At 58.2% G+C, this 17,649-nt stretch overlaps 2 protein-coding genes across 3 annotated transcripts in view; one reads left to right on the top strand and one right to left on the bottom strand.

Annotated features, from left to right (window-relative positions):
• Positions 1-8,222: 8,222 nt before the first annotated feature.
• On the top strand, positions 8,223-14,131 carry ADRM1 (adhesion regulating molecule 1). 2 transcript variants are annotated; one of them, XM_011232976.3, is made up of 9 exons: positions 8,223-8,460; positions 9,342-9,458; positions 11,030-11,153; positions 11,870-11,956; positions 12,499-12,580; positions 12,814-12,935; positions 13,248-13,405; positions 13,577-13,679; positions 13,902-14,131. In XM_011232976.3, exons 1-9 carry the CDS (start codon positions 8,248-8,250, stop codon positions 14,003-14,005), a joined length of 1,110 nt encoding a protein of 369 aa, XP_011231278.1. In that variant the 5' UTR covers positions 8,223-8,247; the 3' UTR covers positions 14,006-14,131. The 2 variants fall into 2 exon arrangements, with proteins under 2 accessions (XP_011231278.1, XP_002925780.1); XM_002925734.4 differs by having other exon boundaries at positions 8,224-8,460; positions 12,814-13,046.
• Positions 14,132-14,257: 126 nt separating this feature from the next.
• The window catches only part of LAMA5 (laminin subunit alpha 5), a gene marked incomplete at its 5' end in the record, with an annotated part of 30,854 nt that continues 27,462 nt past the window's right edge, over positions 14,258-17,649 (bottom strand). Inside the window, 13 exons of the mRNA XM_034641570.1 lie at positions 14,258-14,725; positions 14,877-14,999; positions 15,103-15,196; positions 15,278-15,411; positions 15,515-15,677; positions 15,827-15,991; positions 16,065-16,257; positions 16,326-16,471; positions 16,565-16,703; positions 16,778-16,945; positions 17,052-17,182; positions 17,291-17,434; positions 17,512-17,644. Of these exons, the coding sequence (XP_034497461.1) occupies positions 14,586-14,725; positions 14,877-14,999; positions 15,103-15,196; positions 15,278-15,411; positions 15,515-15,677; positions 15,827-15,991; positions 16,065-16,257; positions 16,326-16,471; positions 16,565-16,703; positions 16,778-16,945; positions 17,052-17,182; positions 17,291-17,434; positions 17,512-17,644 (1,873 nt within the window). The remainder of the gene's footprint in view (positions 14,726-14,876; positions 15,000-15,102; positions 15,197-15,277; positions 15,412-15,514; positions 15,678-15,826; positions 15,992-16,064; positions 16,258-16,325; positions 16,472-16,564; positions 16,704-16,777; positions 16,946-17,051; positions 17,183-17,290; positions 17,435-17,511; positions 17,645-17,649) is intronic.

Genomic DNA, 17,649 nt, shown 5'->3' with positions numbered 1-17,649 from the left:
ATTTAGGGCATTTTAATGACTTCTTCTCAATGAATCCATTTCTCACAGCCACCAGTTATTGGCCAATAAGGTCTGTGCAAGTAAGCGTGCTGGCGAGGCCAGGTTTCAGGGGCACATCGGCACAGGCCTGGCCCGGCTCCAGAGGAGAGGGCAGGAGGGCTGGCGCCAGGGCCCAGTGCGCCTGCAGGCCCTTGTCGCCTGGCTTACTGATTTTAACCTGCTGTTTCTGCAAATACCGACACGTCAGGTTACTGCCTCTACTTTGTCTCCCTGGATAATCTCGGATGTCAGGTGTTGGTCTGTAATAAAGAATTTTTCAGTAGAAAATGCATTTTAAAAGACAAGCACCTGCTACGGATGCATCTGGCCTGTGTGGAGTGTGACGGCCTTCTCGGCCATGTGATGTCCTTGTGGCTTTGCCATAAGGGCCCAGGAGCTTTTTAGAGTCGTTTTGTAGCTTAGAGTGTCTGTGGAGAATGAAAGTAGAGCATGCTTTCCCCAAAGACTTTGATATTTTGCTTTTGTTGCCCTTTGAAGTTAGGGTTCAGTTGTATGTGCCTTGACTCTGCACATTGGAGCCACTGGAGATTGAGCTGTGGACAGACAGATGCCATCCGGGAGTCTGTCTTGTGTACGGTATAAACTAATGTCATGGGGCCCCCTGGCGCTGACCAGATTTCACAGGCCTCCTTGTGTCGGGGACAGGCAGTCCTGTCGGGGTTGCGGGGCTCTCATGGTCTGTCCTGGGGTGGCCAGACCGGAGACGTCACTGGCACTGGCTTGGGTGTGGCTGGTGCTCAGCAGGAGGCAGTGGAGAAGCAGGCCTTCAGGACGTCACTGCGTTTGCCATGACACGCTGCCATAGAAGCCAGAGCCCAACAAAGCACTCTCGTCTCTGCGCGGGTGCACGTGAAATGCAAGGGTCCAAAGGGCTCTTCTTCACAGACAGGGCGCTCTGGGAGTGTTGGCGAAGTCCTCCACAACAAGGTTGGAAGCCGGAGTGGCCACAGGCAGGGTGCCTCTGAGGAGCGGCCCTGAGGGCTTTCTTGCCCACCGCATCCCCTTCCGACCCCACCCGTAAAGCTCATGATGCCCGTGCGTGTGGAAGGGTCAGCCCACAGACCTGCCAGACACGACCTGGTGAAGGGGGCCCATGTCAGACCCAGGGCACTTGGAGAGGTATCAGGTACAGCCCTGGCGGCCTCTGGGAGCCCCAGGCAGGCCCGGGGCCCATGCTGCTGGCCTCGTGTCTGACTAAGCAGGGAGCCGAGCCACTGGGGAGGCGTTTATGGTGAATGCGGAGGACACGCCATCTGCATGCTGGGTCCTTGTCGGAACCCAGGGTCAGGAGATCAGAGCGCGGCAAGAGAAACACCAGGATGGGGCGCCTGGGTGGCGCAGTTACTAAGCGTCTGCCTATGGCTCAGGGCGTGATCCAGCGTTCTGGGTTCGAGCCCCGCGTCAGGCACCTCGGCTGGTAGCCTGCTTCTTCCTCTCCCACTCCCCCTGCTTGTGTTCCCTCTCTGACTGGCTGTCTCTCTCTCTCTAAAATAAATAAATAAAATCTTTTAAAAAAAAAGAGAGAAACGCCGGGAGGCTCCCTGAGCTCCAGCCAGCTCTCTGGCAGCCCCGCCAGAAGATGCTTCTGAGGACACTGGCTCTTAGAGAAAAAGTGCTCCCCAAGAGAGATGGGGATCGACTGGCTTTACCACTCTCCAGTGTCCACGAGGAGTGTGGGGCATGGCGGCGATGGTAAACTTCCCCAGCTCAGAAGCACCAGTAACCCTTCCCCTTGCGTTCCAACGGGGAGGGCAGGGGCCGTGAAGAGCTGTGTCCTGCAGGGGACAGGAGGGCCTGGGGCAAAGTTCAGTCAGTACAGAGCTCCCCCCCTCCCCATGTCCAGTTTCTCTCATCTCAACGTCCAGACGTTCACACATCTTCCAGAGGACTTTCTTGTGTCTGCAGTGGGTGTGAAGATTGGGGTCCCTGATCAGGGCGAGTTACTTTGGGCCTCGCTGGCTTCCGCATTCTCCGTCTCCGTGTGCAGGTTTTGCAAAGTGAAAAGTGTGTTTGGTGGCTCTTGCTGGGAGTGTGCTGTACAGTCAGTGCTTCGTGGTTGTATAGCTCCTTTGCCTCTTTGAGAACCGAACTGCCCTGAGTCACACGGTTTGTAATGGGCCACGTGATCTCTGCAGCAGCCAGCAACACGGACACCGGTCCCCCCTTCCTGCTGAGCGTGCGCGTGGCCGACGTTCAACACTGTTTATCCTATCAGTGTAGCATGAAAATGTCAGGCACGAATACACGCTAGTGAGATGCATTTATTTTTATGATATGTAATAACTGGCAGCACCCATCTGTATAAACAGAATCAGGCACTCTCAGATTGTCTGGGGGGAAGCTGGTACAGATCTTTGAAGGTAAATGTTAAACCCCAGCTCCAAATACAGATTTCTTTGACGTTTGTTTTGCACTGAACAGTCTTTCACTGTCTCAGCTGGCCTCTCTGGAAAGGGCTGCAGACAGGCTACAGACGAATCCCCACACACCGATGTCAGACGTCTGGACTGTGTTCTGTAGGATTGGCCCAGCAAATGGATTGTTCCAGAAAACTGCTTCTCATGGTGGAAAGGGGGGTTCAGGGACACTTGTGACACCACCGGGCAGGCCACTGGATGGGTGAAGGGGTCTGCGTTCTCTGAGCAGTGGGGAGCTCTGAGTGACCACCTCTCTTCTCTCCTGGGGATCAGAACCCATTGCTGAGAGCCATGAAATGCCCAGAACACAGTGTCAGTCTGACTTGAGGGTCCTTGCTACCTGGCTGCTGTCCTAGGCTCCCAGCAGCCACATACTTCTCGGGACAATGAGCCGAGTGGAGACAGTCCTCTGAATAGCCACGGTGGCTCTGGTCCGAGGGACAGATGGTCCACAAGATGGTAATGCCCTCAGGATGCCTAGGTGCATAGATGAGGGGCTCTGCCCTGGGCTGTCATGTCTGATGACGGGGGATCACGGAGCACTCAGCACTGCCAGAGCCAGGACCTACTGTCTTAGGTGCTTAATCCCCACAATTACCACCCAGTCCCACCAGTGGAGGAGGAAAAGGGGGTGCAGGAAGGTGAGCGTGCCCTCAGTTTCACAGCAGGTAAATGGAGAAAGTAGTATTTAACCCTTATTTATAGTGAAGCTCACCCTGTGTGCGCTTGACAAAATTCATATCATCTCATGGGCCACCATCAACACATACAATCAGATGGCAAGGGTGTCAAGACCATTCAAGGGGGAAAGGACAGTCTTTTCAAAGAACAGTGCTGGGAAAACCAGACCCCATCTCACACCTTCTACAAAATTAACTCAACATGGATCAAAGACTTAAATGTCACACTTAAAACCATAAAATTTTTAATTTATTTTTTACAAGATTTTAGTTAATTACTTGACTGAGAGTGAGCACAAGCAGGGGGAGGGGGAGGGGGAGAGGGAGAAGCAGGCTCCCCGCTGAGCAGGGAGCCTGACTTGGTGCTCGATCCCAGGACCCTGAGATCACGACCTGAACCACCCAGGTGCCCCAACCATAAAACTTGTAGAAGAAAGTGTAGGCACAAGCTTAGTGACGTCGGACTTGGCAGTGATTTCTTGGGTAGGACGTGGAAGTCACAGACAACAACAGAAAACAGACAAATTGGAGCAGATGAAAACTTAAAATAATGTTTGTGCAGCAGACAGTATCGGGTAAAAATGCAATCCACAGGGGCGCCTGGGTGGCACAGCGGTTAAGCGTCTGCCTTCGGCTCAGGGCGTGATCCCGGCGTTGTGGGATCGAGCCCCATGTCAGGCTCCTCTGCTATGAGCCTGCTTCTCCCTCTCCCACTCCCCCTGCTTGTGTACCCTCTCTCGCTGGGTGTCTCTATCTCTGTCAAATAAATAAAATCTTAAAAAAAAAAATTAAAAAAAATGCAATCCATGAAATGGGAGAAAATATAGACAAATTCAACATCTGATAGGGGATCGACATCCAGAATATGCAAAAAACCTCTAAAACTAAACAAAAAACAACCTGCTGAAAAATAGGCAAAGGACCCCAGTAGACATTTCTGCATAGAAGATGCACAAATGGCCAATAAGTCCATGAAAAGATGCTCAGCACCAGTAGTCACGTGGGAAACGCAAACGAAAACCACAGTGAGACCCCACCTCACACCCGGGAGGATGGTGACTGTCGAAACCGAGCACACACCACGTGTGGCAAGAATATGGGTGGATTGGAACCCGCGAGCACCGTTGCTAGAAATCTAAAATGGGACCGCTGCCGCAGGAAACAGGATGACAGTGCCACGGAAGGTTACCGATACAATTACCAGATGAGCCGGTAATTCCGCTGTGGTTCTCTGCCCAGAAGGATGGAAAGCAAGGTCCAGAAGAGAGATTTGCACGTTCCCGTCGACAGCAGTGTTGTTCACCATTGCTGAATCACAGGAGCAACCCAAGTGTCTGCCCGGGGATGAACGATGAGCAAATTGTGACCTACGTGTACAAGGGACCTTAAAAAGCAGGGGAATCCAGGCACCTGCTGCCACGTGGACAGACCTTGAGGACGTCATGCTCAGGGAGATAAGCCCGTCACAGAAGACAAATACTGCAGGATTCCGCTGACCTCACATACTCAGAGTCGTCAAAAGCTAGAGGCAGTAGGACAGTGGGGACGGCGGGGACGGGGAGTTCGTGGGACTCTGGAGGTGGGCGGCAGGGACGCTGCACATCATGGATGTGTTTACTGCCACCGAACGGCTCACTTAAAAATGCTTAAGGCGGTAAATTTTATGTCGTGTGTATTTTACCACAATACAGAAAATTGGAAAGCAGTGATCAGTGGTTGCCAGGGGTGAGGGAAGAGGGGGCGCTGGACAGGAGGAGGGCAGAGGACATCAGGGCAGTGAGACCACTCAGTGCGACACTATAATGGTGGGTACGAGTCACGCATTCATCCAAACGCACAGCCGCGCGCAGGGAGATGGGCTGTTGGCGACACCGCGGTCCGTGCGGGTCCGTGGGCAGTCACACACGCGCCCGCCGGCGGGGGTGCTGCGGCGGGAAGAGGCGCATGCGGAGGGTGACGTGGAACTCTCGGTACTTCCTGCTCAGCTGTGGAGTGAACCTACAGCCCCCGCCCAAAAGAAAGGATCATTGAAAGGAAAGAAAGACGATCGCAGAAACCCACCTGCCAAACGGTGTTGTCAGGCGGGTGCACTGCTGTGTCCTCAGCGCTTGGTTCTGTCACGTTCTCTTCTTGGTGTTCCTACCCTTGTCATCCGTGTATTTTAACTTGCATTTCTCTTATGAATAATGGTGTGGGCTCTCTTCTCCTGTGCCACTTGGTGGCTGTACCTCTCTTTGGTGACGTGTCTGGGCACGTCTCCTGCCCTCTTTTGAGTTGCGCCCACGCTCCCCGTGCCCTGCCCACCAACAGCGCAGGAGCCACTGCGCCGCTCGCCCCACTGCCCTGTCCCCCGTGGCGCCCTGCAGCCAGGGGCGGGCGCACCCAGGGGCCTCGGCCATACCAGTCCGCCTGTGGCCCACAGCTCTTTCTGGGCATTTGTCATGGAGTCAGCCTCAGACACGGCCCCTGGCTCGAGGGGAAGTGCTTGGGTGAGGGCCCTGCGAGGCCGCGGGCTAGGAGGGAAGCATGCTCTTCAGCATGCAAAGTTGATTTCCCTGCAGCCTCCTCTGGGAGCTTTTTAACTTTTCCTGACTTTTCCTGCCTGCTGGCCCCTGTTGGGGCAGCCAGATTGGACTTTCCCACTGTTGTCTTTAATTCCCGGAGCGCTGCGTGCAGGGGCCTCACTGTCATGTGCTCAAGGCCGTGCCCCTCTCCCCTGTGGTCTCTGGGACCCTAGGGTCTCAAGAATGATCCAGGCCCCCATGGAGTTTGTGTGTCTAGGTTTGATCTGTTGGTATTTACCATACTAGGAAATAAAGAAAAGTAAAAGTATTTAGCTAATTAAAAAGTAACAAGCTCATTATTTATTAACATAAACAACATTTTTAATGAAAAACAGCTGTATTTTCCAAAACAAAGCAAAACTGTTGAGTCTTTAGATCACAAGACAACGGATACAGAAGTAGTTGTCCTTCGGGGCACCTGGGCGGCTGGCTCTTGACTTTGACTAAGGTCATGATCTCAGGGTCCTGGGATCGAGCCCCACATCAGGCTCCCTGCTCAGTGGGGAATCTGCTAGAGGTTCTCTCCCTCTCTCCCTCTGCCCCTCCCCCTGCTCGCATGCTCTCTTTCTCTCTCTCAAATAAAAAATAAATCTTGGGGCGCCTGGGTGGCACAGCGGTTAAGCGTCTGCCTTCGGCTCAGGGCGTGATCCCAGCGTTCTGGGATTGAGCCCCACATCAGGCTCCTCCACTATGAGCCTGCTTCTTCCTCTCCCACTCCCCCTGCTTGTGTTCCCTCTCTCACTGGCTGTCTCTGTCTCTGTCGAATAAATAAATAAAATCTTTAAAAATTAANCCCTGCTTGTGTTCCCTCTCTCGCTGGCTATCTCTATCTCTGTCAAATAAATAAATAAAATCTTTAAAAATTAAAAATAAATAAATAAATCTTAAAAAAAAAAAGTGGTTATACTTCAGACCATTATATAGAACGTTATGTAGGAGTTAAAATTACCAGAGTCACATGTACCAACGGGAATAAATCTTCAAAACAAAAACTACTTTCCACTTTGATACTTTATAAAAAGCTTAACAGAGTTTACTCTACACGTATAAATGACAAAATGTCAGGCAGCACGGTGGGTGGTGGCCTTGCGCTTGGAGGGGGTCTCTAGTGTGGGCTTGGAGAGCACAGGGCTCTGAGTGGGTGTGCCCCAATTGCTTGCTGCCGAGAAGGGCGCAGCCGGTACAGGACGGAAATGGAGGGCATCCAGTCCTTCTTGTGAATTTCCAGTCTGACTCCATGGACAGCGGCCTCTTCCACTCCGTTCTGAGCACAGACATCACCCTCTGGGAACTACACACACAGAGGGAATGTGGGGGGCAGCCATACCAGCACTGCCATCACAGGGGAATGGGGGAATAGGGGACTCCCAGGGGAAGAATGGGGGACCCCAGGGGAGAATGGAGGGAATACAGGGACCCCAGGGGGAGAATGGGAGAAGTAGGGAACCCCCTTGGGGAGCATGGGGGGCAGCCATGCCAGCACTGTCATCACAGGGGAATGGGGGAATAGGGGACTCCCAGGGGAAGAATGGGGTAACCCAGGGGAGAATGGAGGGAATACAGGGACCCCAGGGGGAGAATGGGAGAAGTAGGGAACCCCCCTGGGGAGCATGGGGGGCAGCCATGCCAGCACTGTCATGGGAACAGGGGGACCCCCAGAGAAGAATGGGGGGAGTAGGGAGCCCCCCCCGGGGGGGTAGCATGGAGGGCAGCCATGCCAGCACTGTCATGGGGGGGAACAGGGAGGCAGCACGGCACTTCTGTCGCCCCCCAGACGACCACTGCCCGTGTTGCGGGCGCTGCTCCCACGCGCGGAAGTCCAGGGCTGTGGTTCGGTGACATACTCCTGGGGTCGCGAAATCGGCCCTCCCCAGCCCCAGCGTCCTAAGATCCCTTGACCCGGGGGCTGTTTCCCGCACGTCTTGGATCTGACGTGTCGCACTGGCCGTGAACCTGAGACGCCCTCTCCCGCCCCGCAGGTGCCCCCGCTCTCCAGCGACGATGGGGGTGCGGGCTCCAACGCCCACCGTTCGGTCGGCGCCCGCCGCGCTGTTCCGGCGCCGCCGCCAGGGGCCGCCGGCGCGCCCCTATGACACAGCAACAATAGGAGCCGCTCTGGCCCGCGCGCCGCCCGCCCGCGCTTCCGCCGGAAGGGATCGCGGGCGCNTTTCCCCTGCGCGGGCGCAAGCCGCCGCGCTGCGGTCTAGCGGGCGGGCCCCGCGGAAGCCGGCTGAGGACTCCACTCCCGCCCAGCCCAAGTTTGTCAACTTGTTGGGGGCCCCGGGTCGCAGAAAGCCCGAGTGCCGCGGGAGGGTGGGGGGGGCGACCCGCAGCGGCGCGGTGAGTGTCGTGCTCGGGGGAAACCCGAGAAGCGGCGGCGGCGTCGCCTGGGCACCTGGCTCCGCGGGCTCAGGTGTGGCCGGGTTCCGGGAGGACAGCTTCGCGGGCCCCCTTCTTCCCCGCCTGGGGTTGGCCGGGGGGCCCCTTCTTTTTTAACCGGGTTTGCATGCTGGCCCCTCTTCCAGGATGACGACTTCAGGCGCTCTTTTTCCAAGCCTCGTGCCAGGCTCCCGTGGGTCCTCCAACAAGTATTTGGTGGAGTTTCGTGCAGGAAAAATGTCATTGAAAGGAACTACCGTCACCCCAGATAAACGGAAAGGGCTCGTGTATATTCAGCAGACAGATGACTCCCTCATTCACTTCTGCTGGAAAGACAGGACGTCTGGGAATGTGGAAGATGTAAGTGTCCATTAGCCTGAACCTGGTCTTAGGGAGTGCGGGTAGCTGCCGTGGCTGCATTCGGGACATAGAGCAGCTGTTTTACACTCAGAGTGCGTTGCTGGGATTCGCGGGCACCGCTGTTTTGGTGCCCAGGTCAGTTGTTTTGCTTTGCTCACGCGTGTTCCGAGTCTCAGGGATGCCATAGAGTCCTTCCATCATGGGCTGTGCGTTCAGCTGTGAAGATTAGATGCCTAGGGGCGCCTGGGTGGCTCAGTCGTTAAGCGTCTGCCTTCAGCTCGGGTCATGGTCCCAGGGTGCTGGGGTAGAGCCCTGCACTGGGCTCCCTGCTCAGGGAGAGTCAGCTTTTCCTCTTCCTCTTCCTCTCCCTGCTTGTGTTCCCTCTCTCACTGGCCGTCTTTCTGTCAAATAAATAAAATAAAAAATCTTAAAAAAAAAAAAAGATTAGATGCGTAGAACTGCAGGAGCCGCGTGAGAATGCTGGCCTGTGTCAGCTCGCTCTCTGAGCAGCTGCTTTATTTAGTGCTCTCTGTCCTTCAGACTGACTTGTTACTTGTTGAGAGCAGTGCAGAGTCAGCTTTTAACTCATGTGAAGCATCATTCCCAAGAGTGTCCGTTAGAAGTTGCACCTTCTCGGTTAAGCACTAGTAGCCCCTCTGCTGGCCTCATGCCCTTGGTGGGGTGCCTCTGACCCTGGCTTCTCCATCTGGTAGAGACCCTGCTGGTGAGGGGCCTGGTGACTTGTCTCTGCATCCTGCACCCCCTCGTCCTGCCCCCACGCAGACGTCTGTAGGAGCTGGCGTGTCTCCCCGGGAGGCGGTGGGGTCAGCAGTGTGTGTTTCTGTGCATCTGACTCTCTCCTCTTCTGTGGCTCTCGGGAGGACTTGATCATCTTCCCCGACGACTGTGAGTTCAAGCGCGTGCCGCAGTGCCCCAGCGGGAGGGTGTACGTGCTCAAGTTCAAGGCGGGGTCCAAGCGGCTCTTCTTTTGGATGCAGGTACGTGCGAGGTTTTGTTTGCATTTTATGTTTTTCTGTCATAGAATCGGGTTGGTTGGTAGAATCCACTTTCATGAAATGGCTGATGGTGACTGACCGTGATTGTCATGGACCCTAAGAGTTCCCGGCGTGTCTCCTTGAGAGGGCGGTGGGTGGGGGGCACTGGAGCAAGGATCGTCTTCCAGAGTCCAGACAGTTGTGGCAGACCGGAATTCCTGGCAGACCAACGAGAGTGGTTTCTGGACTGGGACCCAATGTTGCTGCGTGGACAGGCGCGTAGCTTCTGGTTTGCTTGTCTTACAGTGCGTGCCCCCCACCCCCCAGCCGTGAGCACCCCGTTGCAGAAGCACGGGTGACTATGTGTGTTCTCTTTGCTGTTTTTTACAAAAATGGAGTGTTCTCTCCCAAGCTTTCCTGAGCCCTACCTCCCCCCCACCCCCCACCTACCCCAGTTGCATGCTTTGGGGGATCCGTGCACCAGGCTCCCTGGCGCCCACAGCTGTAGTCGCTATTCCATTGAGCTTAGCAGCCGCTGCTTCTTCTCCCGCCTGTTGGCTGTGGAGTTTGTTTCCATCCTTGTTTTGTCGTTTTGTCTCCGGCATGTGTTAAAGAGTGACTCTACGCCGAGGTTATTTCCTGTCCTGGAGGGAGGGGAGTTTCTATGTTAAAACCCAGAAGTGGGCTTGTTAGGAGTGTGTATATGGGGGCATTTGCAGTTCTGACAGATGTTGCCATTTTCCTTTTTCAGAGGTTGACCCTGCTGCCCTCCCCCTAGCATGTTCTAGAGCAGGGCAGAAAAGGTGTCTCTTTGGGGGCCAGACAGGCTGTGCTGCAGACACTTGCCCCGCCAGCGTGTAGAGAGAGGCGCATGGACAAAGAGTTAATGGACGGGTGCAGCTTGTTCCAGTGAAACTTGATTTGCAAACACAGACTGGGGCCATGAGCTTGTTTCTCCACGTTTTTGCCAGGAGATGTCCCACCAGCTCTGCCTTCCCTGATTCTGCGTCTGCCCTGCTCCCCTCCGCCCTGGGGGTGGGGGACTCCTGGCCCCCAGCAGACCCAGTGCATGCTCAGTCATGGGTGCTTCGTCTGGTAGTTCTGGGGGCACTTACAGGATGGTGCTGATGACACCCTGCACCCCGAGGTGCTAGTGTCCCATGCCTGCCAGGTGCTTCCTTGAGTTTCCGACCAACCCTGAAGGGCCACAGGCTGGGGCTGTTCCACGGGCAGTGGTATGATAAAAAGGTTATTTTATCGTGTTACACGAGTTATAGGAAGGCTTTGTGGCTTTTAGACTGTTGTGTAAAGCACCAGATTCTGGAGGGTCGGAAAGCATGGCCGTGTGCAGACTGGGTGCTCTTAGTGCTTTAGTCTCTCCACCCTCTAAATGACCGTTGCCGCAGCACCCGCGACCCTGTCGGGCTGCTGTTCCTGTCAGTCCTGCTGGGTCCTCTCCTCAGTGCTGTGTGGCTGGGGATGGTACCTGCACCTGTCGAGCCTTCCTCGTCTGTAAGCCACATGACTGGTGGCGGGTTGCTGCGTTGCAGCTGTGGTCCTGTCCTCTCCCACAGGAGCCCAAGACGGACCAGGACGAGGAGCACTGCCGGAAGGTCAACGAGTATCTGAACAATCCTCCGATGCCTGGAGCGCTGGGGGCCAGTGGGAGTGGAGGCCATGAGCTCTCTGCACTGGGCGGTAATGGTCACCTTCCAGAATGTGCTGGCATGTCAGTAGATATCACTGACATGTACTCCTGATGATGAAGGCTGGTTGGGGTTTGTTTGTTTTTTGGGGGGCTTGGTTTTCATCTTTTCATTAAAATTTTATTTATTTTCAAAGATTTTATTTATTTGACAGAGACAGCAAGAGAGGGAACACAAGCAGGGGGAGTGGGAGAGGGAGAAGCAGGCTTCCCGCAGCGCAGGGAGCCCAATGCGGGGCTCGATCCCAGGACCCTGGGATCATGACCTGAGCCGAAGGCAGACGGAGCCACCCAGGAGCCCCTAAAGTTTTATTTATGAGATAGCATGTGCAGGGGCGAGGGGCAGAGGCAGAAGCAGACTCCCTGCTGAGTAGGGGGCCTGGTGTGGAGCTCCATCCCAGTTCCTTGAGATGACCTGAGCCACCCAGGCACCCCCAGGCTGGTGGTTTTTTAAGTGGAAATGGAGGCTTCCAAATTAGCAGCCTCTTAGCAGATCCAAGCCCAGGCCTCCGCCCAGCTTCTGGTGATAAGTGTCTGAGCCCTGCCCTGTTGGCTCATCGGAGGCACGACCGTACAGTGCCAGGAAGGCCAAAGGGAGGGGTCATGGGGCGTGCCGTGCCAGCCAGAGGCCCCCAGCCTCCCCGTGGCCCTGTGGGTGTCCCCCCGGGCACCAGACTGGCCCCAAGGCTGAGTGGCTTCTGTCTTGCAGGCGAGGGCGGCTTACAGAGCCTGCTGGGGAACATGAGCCACAGCCAGCTCATGCAGCTCATCGGACCCGCCGGCCTCGGAGGCCTGGGTAAGCCTGTGTCGGGAGCGCATGGCCTTCGGGGGTGGTCGCTTTGCGATTTGAAGTTTTCCTTCTGTTGGCTCTCAGTGACGTCTGTGAATGTGTGTTCCCGGTGCCGGCTTCCCCGGGAAGGGCCCACATGCCCCATGGTTTGAGCTGGGAGCTGGTCCGTGGTGAGGACTCAGCTCTGTACTCAAGGGGAGCACAGCTGGCCTGGGAGCGGGACTCCTGCCTGGGGCCCCCTCTGCTCTGGTTCCCCGAGGGTGGGCCTGTCCGCTGCCACCTGTCGGGCTGGGCGTGTTTCTTGGGTGGCGGGGAAATGCTACCCTGCCAGGTTTGGACTGTGTGTTACGTTGGATCTCAGTGTGTTGTTAGTGGAACGGGGGACAGAAACGATCTTACAGAATAAGCCTCTGGAGTGCTACGTCTGAGCAGTCACCACTCTGGCAGCCCAGCCCGCTGTTCTCCCCACTTCCCCGTTTGTCCCTTGGTTTTAGTGTGGGGTGTTTTTCAGGGAGAGGTGTGGCATCTGAGCTCATGTCTCCTTGCAGGTGGGTTGGGGGCCCTGACCGGGCCAGGCCTGGCCAGCTTACTGGGGAGCGGAGGGCCTCCAGCGAGCAGCTCTTCATCCAGGTGAGCCTCGTTGTCTGCCCCACCGTGCCTGGGTGCCGCAGGGGTCCCCTGCTTCAGGGAGACTGGACACAGGAGATGCAGAAGGACAGAACGAGACACCTGGGGAGGGTCCCTTTTGGGGTCTCGACCGTTCCTGGATTCCCGGCAGTTCCAGGACCTGTACTGCAAGACTGACGCACTGTGGGCGCCTTTAGGGTGCGTGGCCGCTCCATTGCTGCCCTCGCTCTTCCCAGCTCCCGGAGCCAGTCGGCAGCCGTCACCCCATCCTCCACCACCTCTTCTACCCGAGCCACCCCAGCCCCCTCTGCTCCAGCAGCTGCCTCGGTGACCAGCCCGAGCCCCGCACCCAGTTCAGGTAATGGAACCAGCACGGCAGCCAGCCCAACCCAGCCCATCCAGCTGAGCGACCTTCAGAGCATTCTTGCTACTATGAACGTGCCGGCCGGGCCAGGAGGCGGCCAGCAAGGTAACACATGCTGCTGGGCTCCAGGCGGGGGTGAAGGCGCCTGCCGCCCTCCTCCTGCTCGCTCGCTGGCTTTCCAGGGCACGGGGCCAAGCATGTCCGTGGCTGAGCCACTGCCCCTCACCTCGCCACACCCCACGACGTCATGGCTTGGGCCTCTGTGGCTGGCCTTGAGCCGCTGATGGCTGTGTACTTATGCCTTAGTTGACCTGGCCAGTGTTCTGACGCCCGAGATCATGGCACCTATCCTTGCCAACGCGGACGTCCAGGAGCGCCTGCTGCCCTACCTGCCCTCTGGGGAGTCACTGCCACAGACGGCAGAGGAGATCCAGAACACGCTGACCTCGCCCCAGTTCCAGCAGGTAGATGCTGTGGCCTGGGTGCCCCCTGCTGTGCGCTCAGTGGTAGACGCTCACCTTCCACGTGGCTCCCTGTCACCAAGCGTCCTTGCACCTGCCACTGGCCCAGGGACCCCACTCCCTGGGGGGGCCTTGCCAAGTGTGTGCTCAGTGGTGTCTGGCTTTCCTTTGCAGGCCCTGGGCATGTTTAGCGCAGCCTTGGCCTCTGGGCAGCTGGGTCCCCTCATGTGCCAGTTTGGCCTGCCTGCAGAGGCCGTGGAGGCCGCCAACAAGGGCGGTAAGTGCCTGCCCCCCCCCCCCCGCGTGGCCAAGGAAGAGTTTTATCTTTCTCCTTGTGGTTAACAGTCCTCCCCATTTGTACAGCATAGGGCTGGCTGGCCTGGCTGTGGTGTCTCGGTGGTTCTGGGCCTCAGTCTTAAAATTTTGATCTGTCCCCTTCGGTCAGCAGTTCCAGGCCAACATCTAGAAAGGTTGCCTCGTGTTTTTAAATGCATTTTAGATGTGGAAGCATTTGCCAAAGCTATGCAGAACAGTGCCAGACCTGAGCAGGAGGGTGACGGGAAGGACAAGAAGGATGAAGAGGAAGACATGAGCTTAGATTAATTAACTGCTGTCTCCAAGGGGTCAGGATTCGCGGTTGGCGACCTCAGTGATGGGGCTTGTGGCGCGGTGCACGTCCTCACCTACGCTCCAGCTTGCTGAGAAATAAAGGTCTTGTCTTTTACCTGCCACCTCTGGTTTTCCTGTGTGCCCAGGAGGGGAGCCCCCTGGCAGGTGGTTCCCCCGTGAGCGCGTTCAGGGTCTAGATCTGCCTCTGACTGCTTTACTCCTTTCACATTTAAAGTCAACACTCAGTTAAACAGAAGTTACTTTTTAATTTTTAAGAAGCAGAGCAGATTTCTCATGTTATGAAAAATCGGTGGAGGGGAAATCTCATGAAGCTGATAAATAAAAAGTATTAAAAACCCCAGTCCAAAACATTAGCCATAACTTAACCCGTTTCCAGAAAGAAGATGCATCACCCCTAGAATCTAGAGTCCAGATAGACTTGATGTGAGTGGGCCGAGTGCAGGGGCTGGAAGCTCTGAGAGGTGGGAGCCTGCCTGCCTGGGACGGCCCTTCTGTGGACACCAGGCCGGGGCCCCTGAAGGCGCTCCTGCGTGTCTGCTGGAGGGGCAGCTCGCTAGGGTGCTGGGCAGCCGCTGGCCCCCACTGCCCCCTGGATGCCCACAGAGTGAGCCCAGGTGACAGGGGACCCGTTCAGCACCAGGTTCCTCATGCAGCCGCGGTAGGCTAGAGGCCCAGCCCGTGTGTTCGTGGGCTCTGGGGGAGCAGGGGAAGATGGGGAGACAGGTCAGAGCAGAGGCCACCGTCCCACTCCCCCCCTCCACACCTCCATCTCCCTGGCTGCCCCATCACAGGAGGGTGGATGAAAGTGGGGTGACCCCCACCCCCAGGCTGAGGCCATGCTCACCAGGCAGGCCCCCGAGGTGCAGAGGCAGCTGGCCGTCCTCCACGGGGGCCACCAGTGTGGGGCCCAGGGTCTGGTTGCTGCGTGTGTCCACCTCTAGCTGGAGCGTGTTCCCACTTCTGGTCACTGTGGGCGCGGGGTCCTTGTAACTGGGGGGGTGGGGGCCCACCACTGCCCCTCCTGGGTGCTCTACTCAGAAAAGCAGGGGTGGGGGGGGGAGGCGGCTCACCTGCCAGTCGGTGCCACTGCCCGTCACACAAGGCTGCAGGGCACGTCACCCACGTGGAGAACTCCCCTGCACCATCGTCTGCGCGCAGCAGAACCTGGAGTGGGGGGCAGAGGTCAGGAGGGCCTTACGAACCCCAATCCCACCTGTGGCCACAGCCCCCTTGCCCACAGCTCACCTGCTTGGCCAGCACCTGCAGCTGCAGGTAGGGCGGCTTCTGGACCCGGCCCAGGTGGAAGATGAGGCTGGTGGCTGTCTGAGGCCGCACCTCCAGCTCTAGGGCCACGTGAGGCAGCGCGGCCCCCACAGTGTCTGCGAGGAGGGGGCTGTGAGGAGGGGCAGGGCTGCCGAGACTCCCCCCTTGGAGCCCCAGTCCCACCCCACTGGGCCAGGGGCTCACCCACGCCCTACAGACCTAGGGTGACAACACCCCCGCTGTCTGCAAAGAACAGGCCCTTCTCCAGGGCGCCTGAGAAGCATGGCGTGACCCCCATCACCCGTGTGGGGGCCCCTAGGTGCCGCCCGTTCAGCCTCAGTCTCCTCACACAGCCACTGAAGCGGAAACTGCCGGTGGCCACCTGTGGGACACAGACAGGCTGGTGTGGGGGAAGGTCCCAGAGGCCGCGGAGGGCCATTTGGCTGGGTAGGGAGGTGGGAGCGAGAGCAGGGGGGCAGGGTGCAGAGTGAGGTGGTTCAGGGTTACGGGGTAGATGGAGGGGGTTCTCACTGTGAGCCTTGGGCTGAAGCCACTGGCCGGGAGGCCCCCCACAAAGAGAGTCTGGGACTGGGGGCTCCCTGCCCTCTGGTGTTGCTGGCTGGGCCCCTCCTGGTGCTGCGCCGAGACCCCATCTATCACCAGCTGGATCCGAGTCTTTTCCCATCGCACAGACACCTGGGGGCAAGAGGGGGCACGTCAGAATGGGGGCTTCCAGGACCCAGCCCGTGTCCCCTCCTCAGCTCCTCACCGTGTGCCACCGGCCTGCCCGTGCACGCTGGTGGCTCTGGACACGGAGCTGGGGCCCTGGGCCCTCTGTCTGAGCAACAAAGTGTCCGTGCCTCAGGAGGAGAACCAGGGAAGGGCTGCTAGCCTGGAGGGGGGCAGCGAGCAGCAGGAGTCCTTGCTGGGTGTGAGGGCGGACCAGCATCGAGAGGTGGGACCTGGAAGTCAAGCAAGGTCATCAGCCTGGGTGGCCCCTCTGCACCCTCCCCACCTGGCCCAACCTTACCAGTTCCCAGGGGGTGCCGTGACGTGGGCAAACTCCAGGTAACTGGACAGGGGGCCCCCAAACCGGTAGGCATCTCGGATGGTCCTGAGAGGCCAGGGTGGTGTGCAGGCAGGGTCCAGGGGGGGCTGGCGGCTGTGTCGGCCAGCCTGGGGGGATCAGATGGGAAGCAGGACCGTGTGGGGACCGCCTTCTGACCAACCCCCCCGCCCCCCACCCCTGCCAGCCTCCGGATGCCCCACCTTCTGTGCTGCGGCGGCCCCGAGTCCTCGAGGAGCCTGCGCCGGGGTCTGGGGGGGTGGGGCAGGGGCACAGCCTGAGCTCACGTTGACTTTCTCCCAGTCTTGCAGCAGGTTGAACACGCGCTGCGGCCCCACAGGCCTGAGGAAGGTGACGCGGTCAGCACTGGCGGGGTGGGGAGCGGGCACCGCCAGCCCCTGCCGCCCGCAGCTCACCGCAGCACAAAGACGTTGCTGATGCAGCCGCGGAAGTTGGAGTCACTGGTGTTGGACGAGCCTCCCAAGTAGAGCTGCTGGGGCTCCTGAGTGCTGGGCTGGGGCCTGGGGGGTGTCCCCTGGCGGGGCTTCATCTGCTGAAGCTGATCGTCCACATAGAGCCAGACCCTGCAGGGGAGAGCAGCGTGTCCCCCGCCCTGCCCCATCCGTCCGCGGCACCGCCGCCTCCCTGTCCCTGGACGGCGCCGCCAGAGGCCCGGTGGGCCAGGCTCACCCCGTGTCGTTACTGTAGAAAGCCACGTAATGGGGGGCACCATCGGCAAAGCTCCCTCGAGTCTTCACCTCTGTCCTCAGCAGCCGGAGTGTCACACGGCCCTGTTCCAGGGACACCTGGTATGGCCCGTTCTGGGGACAGTGGCCAAGTCAGTGGACCAGGCTGGGACGCGGACTCCCGCCCTCCAGCCCCTGGAGCCCCACACACACTGCTGGTGCTGGGAGCGGGGGCGCACGCACCAGGAATGCTTTGTGGTAGAGCAGACCGACGTCCTGGGTACTGCGGAAGCCAAAGCCGGAGTAGATGTGGCCCGTGGTGGGCGGGACATCAGGGAGCTTCAGGGTCAGGTAGCCGTCGCCGTGGAAAGTCATGGCCCGTCCCACCTACAGGAGGGGGACCATGAGGGCCCACGGCCCAGGCCTGGTGGGGGTGCTGCCGGCCAGGGCGGGGGTGGGCTCACCAGCAGGTCGGCAGTGCAGCCCGAGCTGATGCCCGTCGTGTTCAGCCTCTTGAGGTCCACGTACTTGCCCTGAGCCTTGATGCCCTTGATGCAGCCGCGGACTGAGCCTCCGGAGGGGAAGAGCTGCCTCAGGCTGCA

This window comes from Ailuropoda melanoleuca, chromosome 13, assembly GCF_002007445.2.
Source record: "Ailuropoda melanoleuca isolate Jingjing chromosome 13, ASM200744v2, whole genome shotgun sequence".
NCBI classification, from domain to species: Eukaryota; Metazoa; Chordata; class Mammalia; order Carnivora; family Ursidae; genus Ailuropoda; species Ailuropoda melanoleuca.
The sequence above is the reverse complement of the archived record's forward strand: the minus strand, read 5'-3'. Positions and strand labels throughout refer to the sequence as shown.

What these genes read in the sequence shown, in the direction of transcription:
- ADRM1 (XM_002925734.4), top strand. Translation starts at nt 8,248, where the DNA reads ATGACGACTTCAGGCGCTCTTTTTCCAAGCCTCGTGCCAGGCTCCCGT. An exon ending in CCTCGCCCCAGTTCCAGCAG is followed by an intron (nt 13,406 to 13,576) that starts GTAGATGCTGTG and finishes TTTCCTTTGCAG; the next exon opens with GCCCTGGGCATGTTTAGCGC. An exon ending in GGAGGCCGCCAACAAGGGCG is followed by an intron (nt 13,680 to 13,901) that starts GTAAGTGCCTGC and finishes AATGCATTTTAG; the next exon opens with ATGTGGAAGCATTTGCCAAA.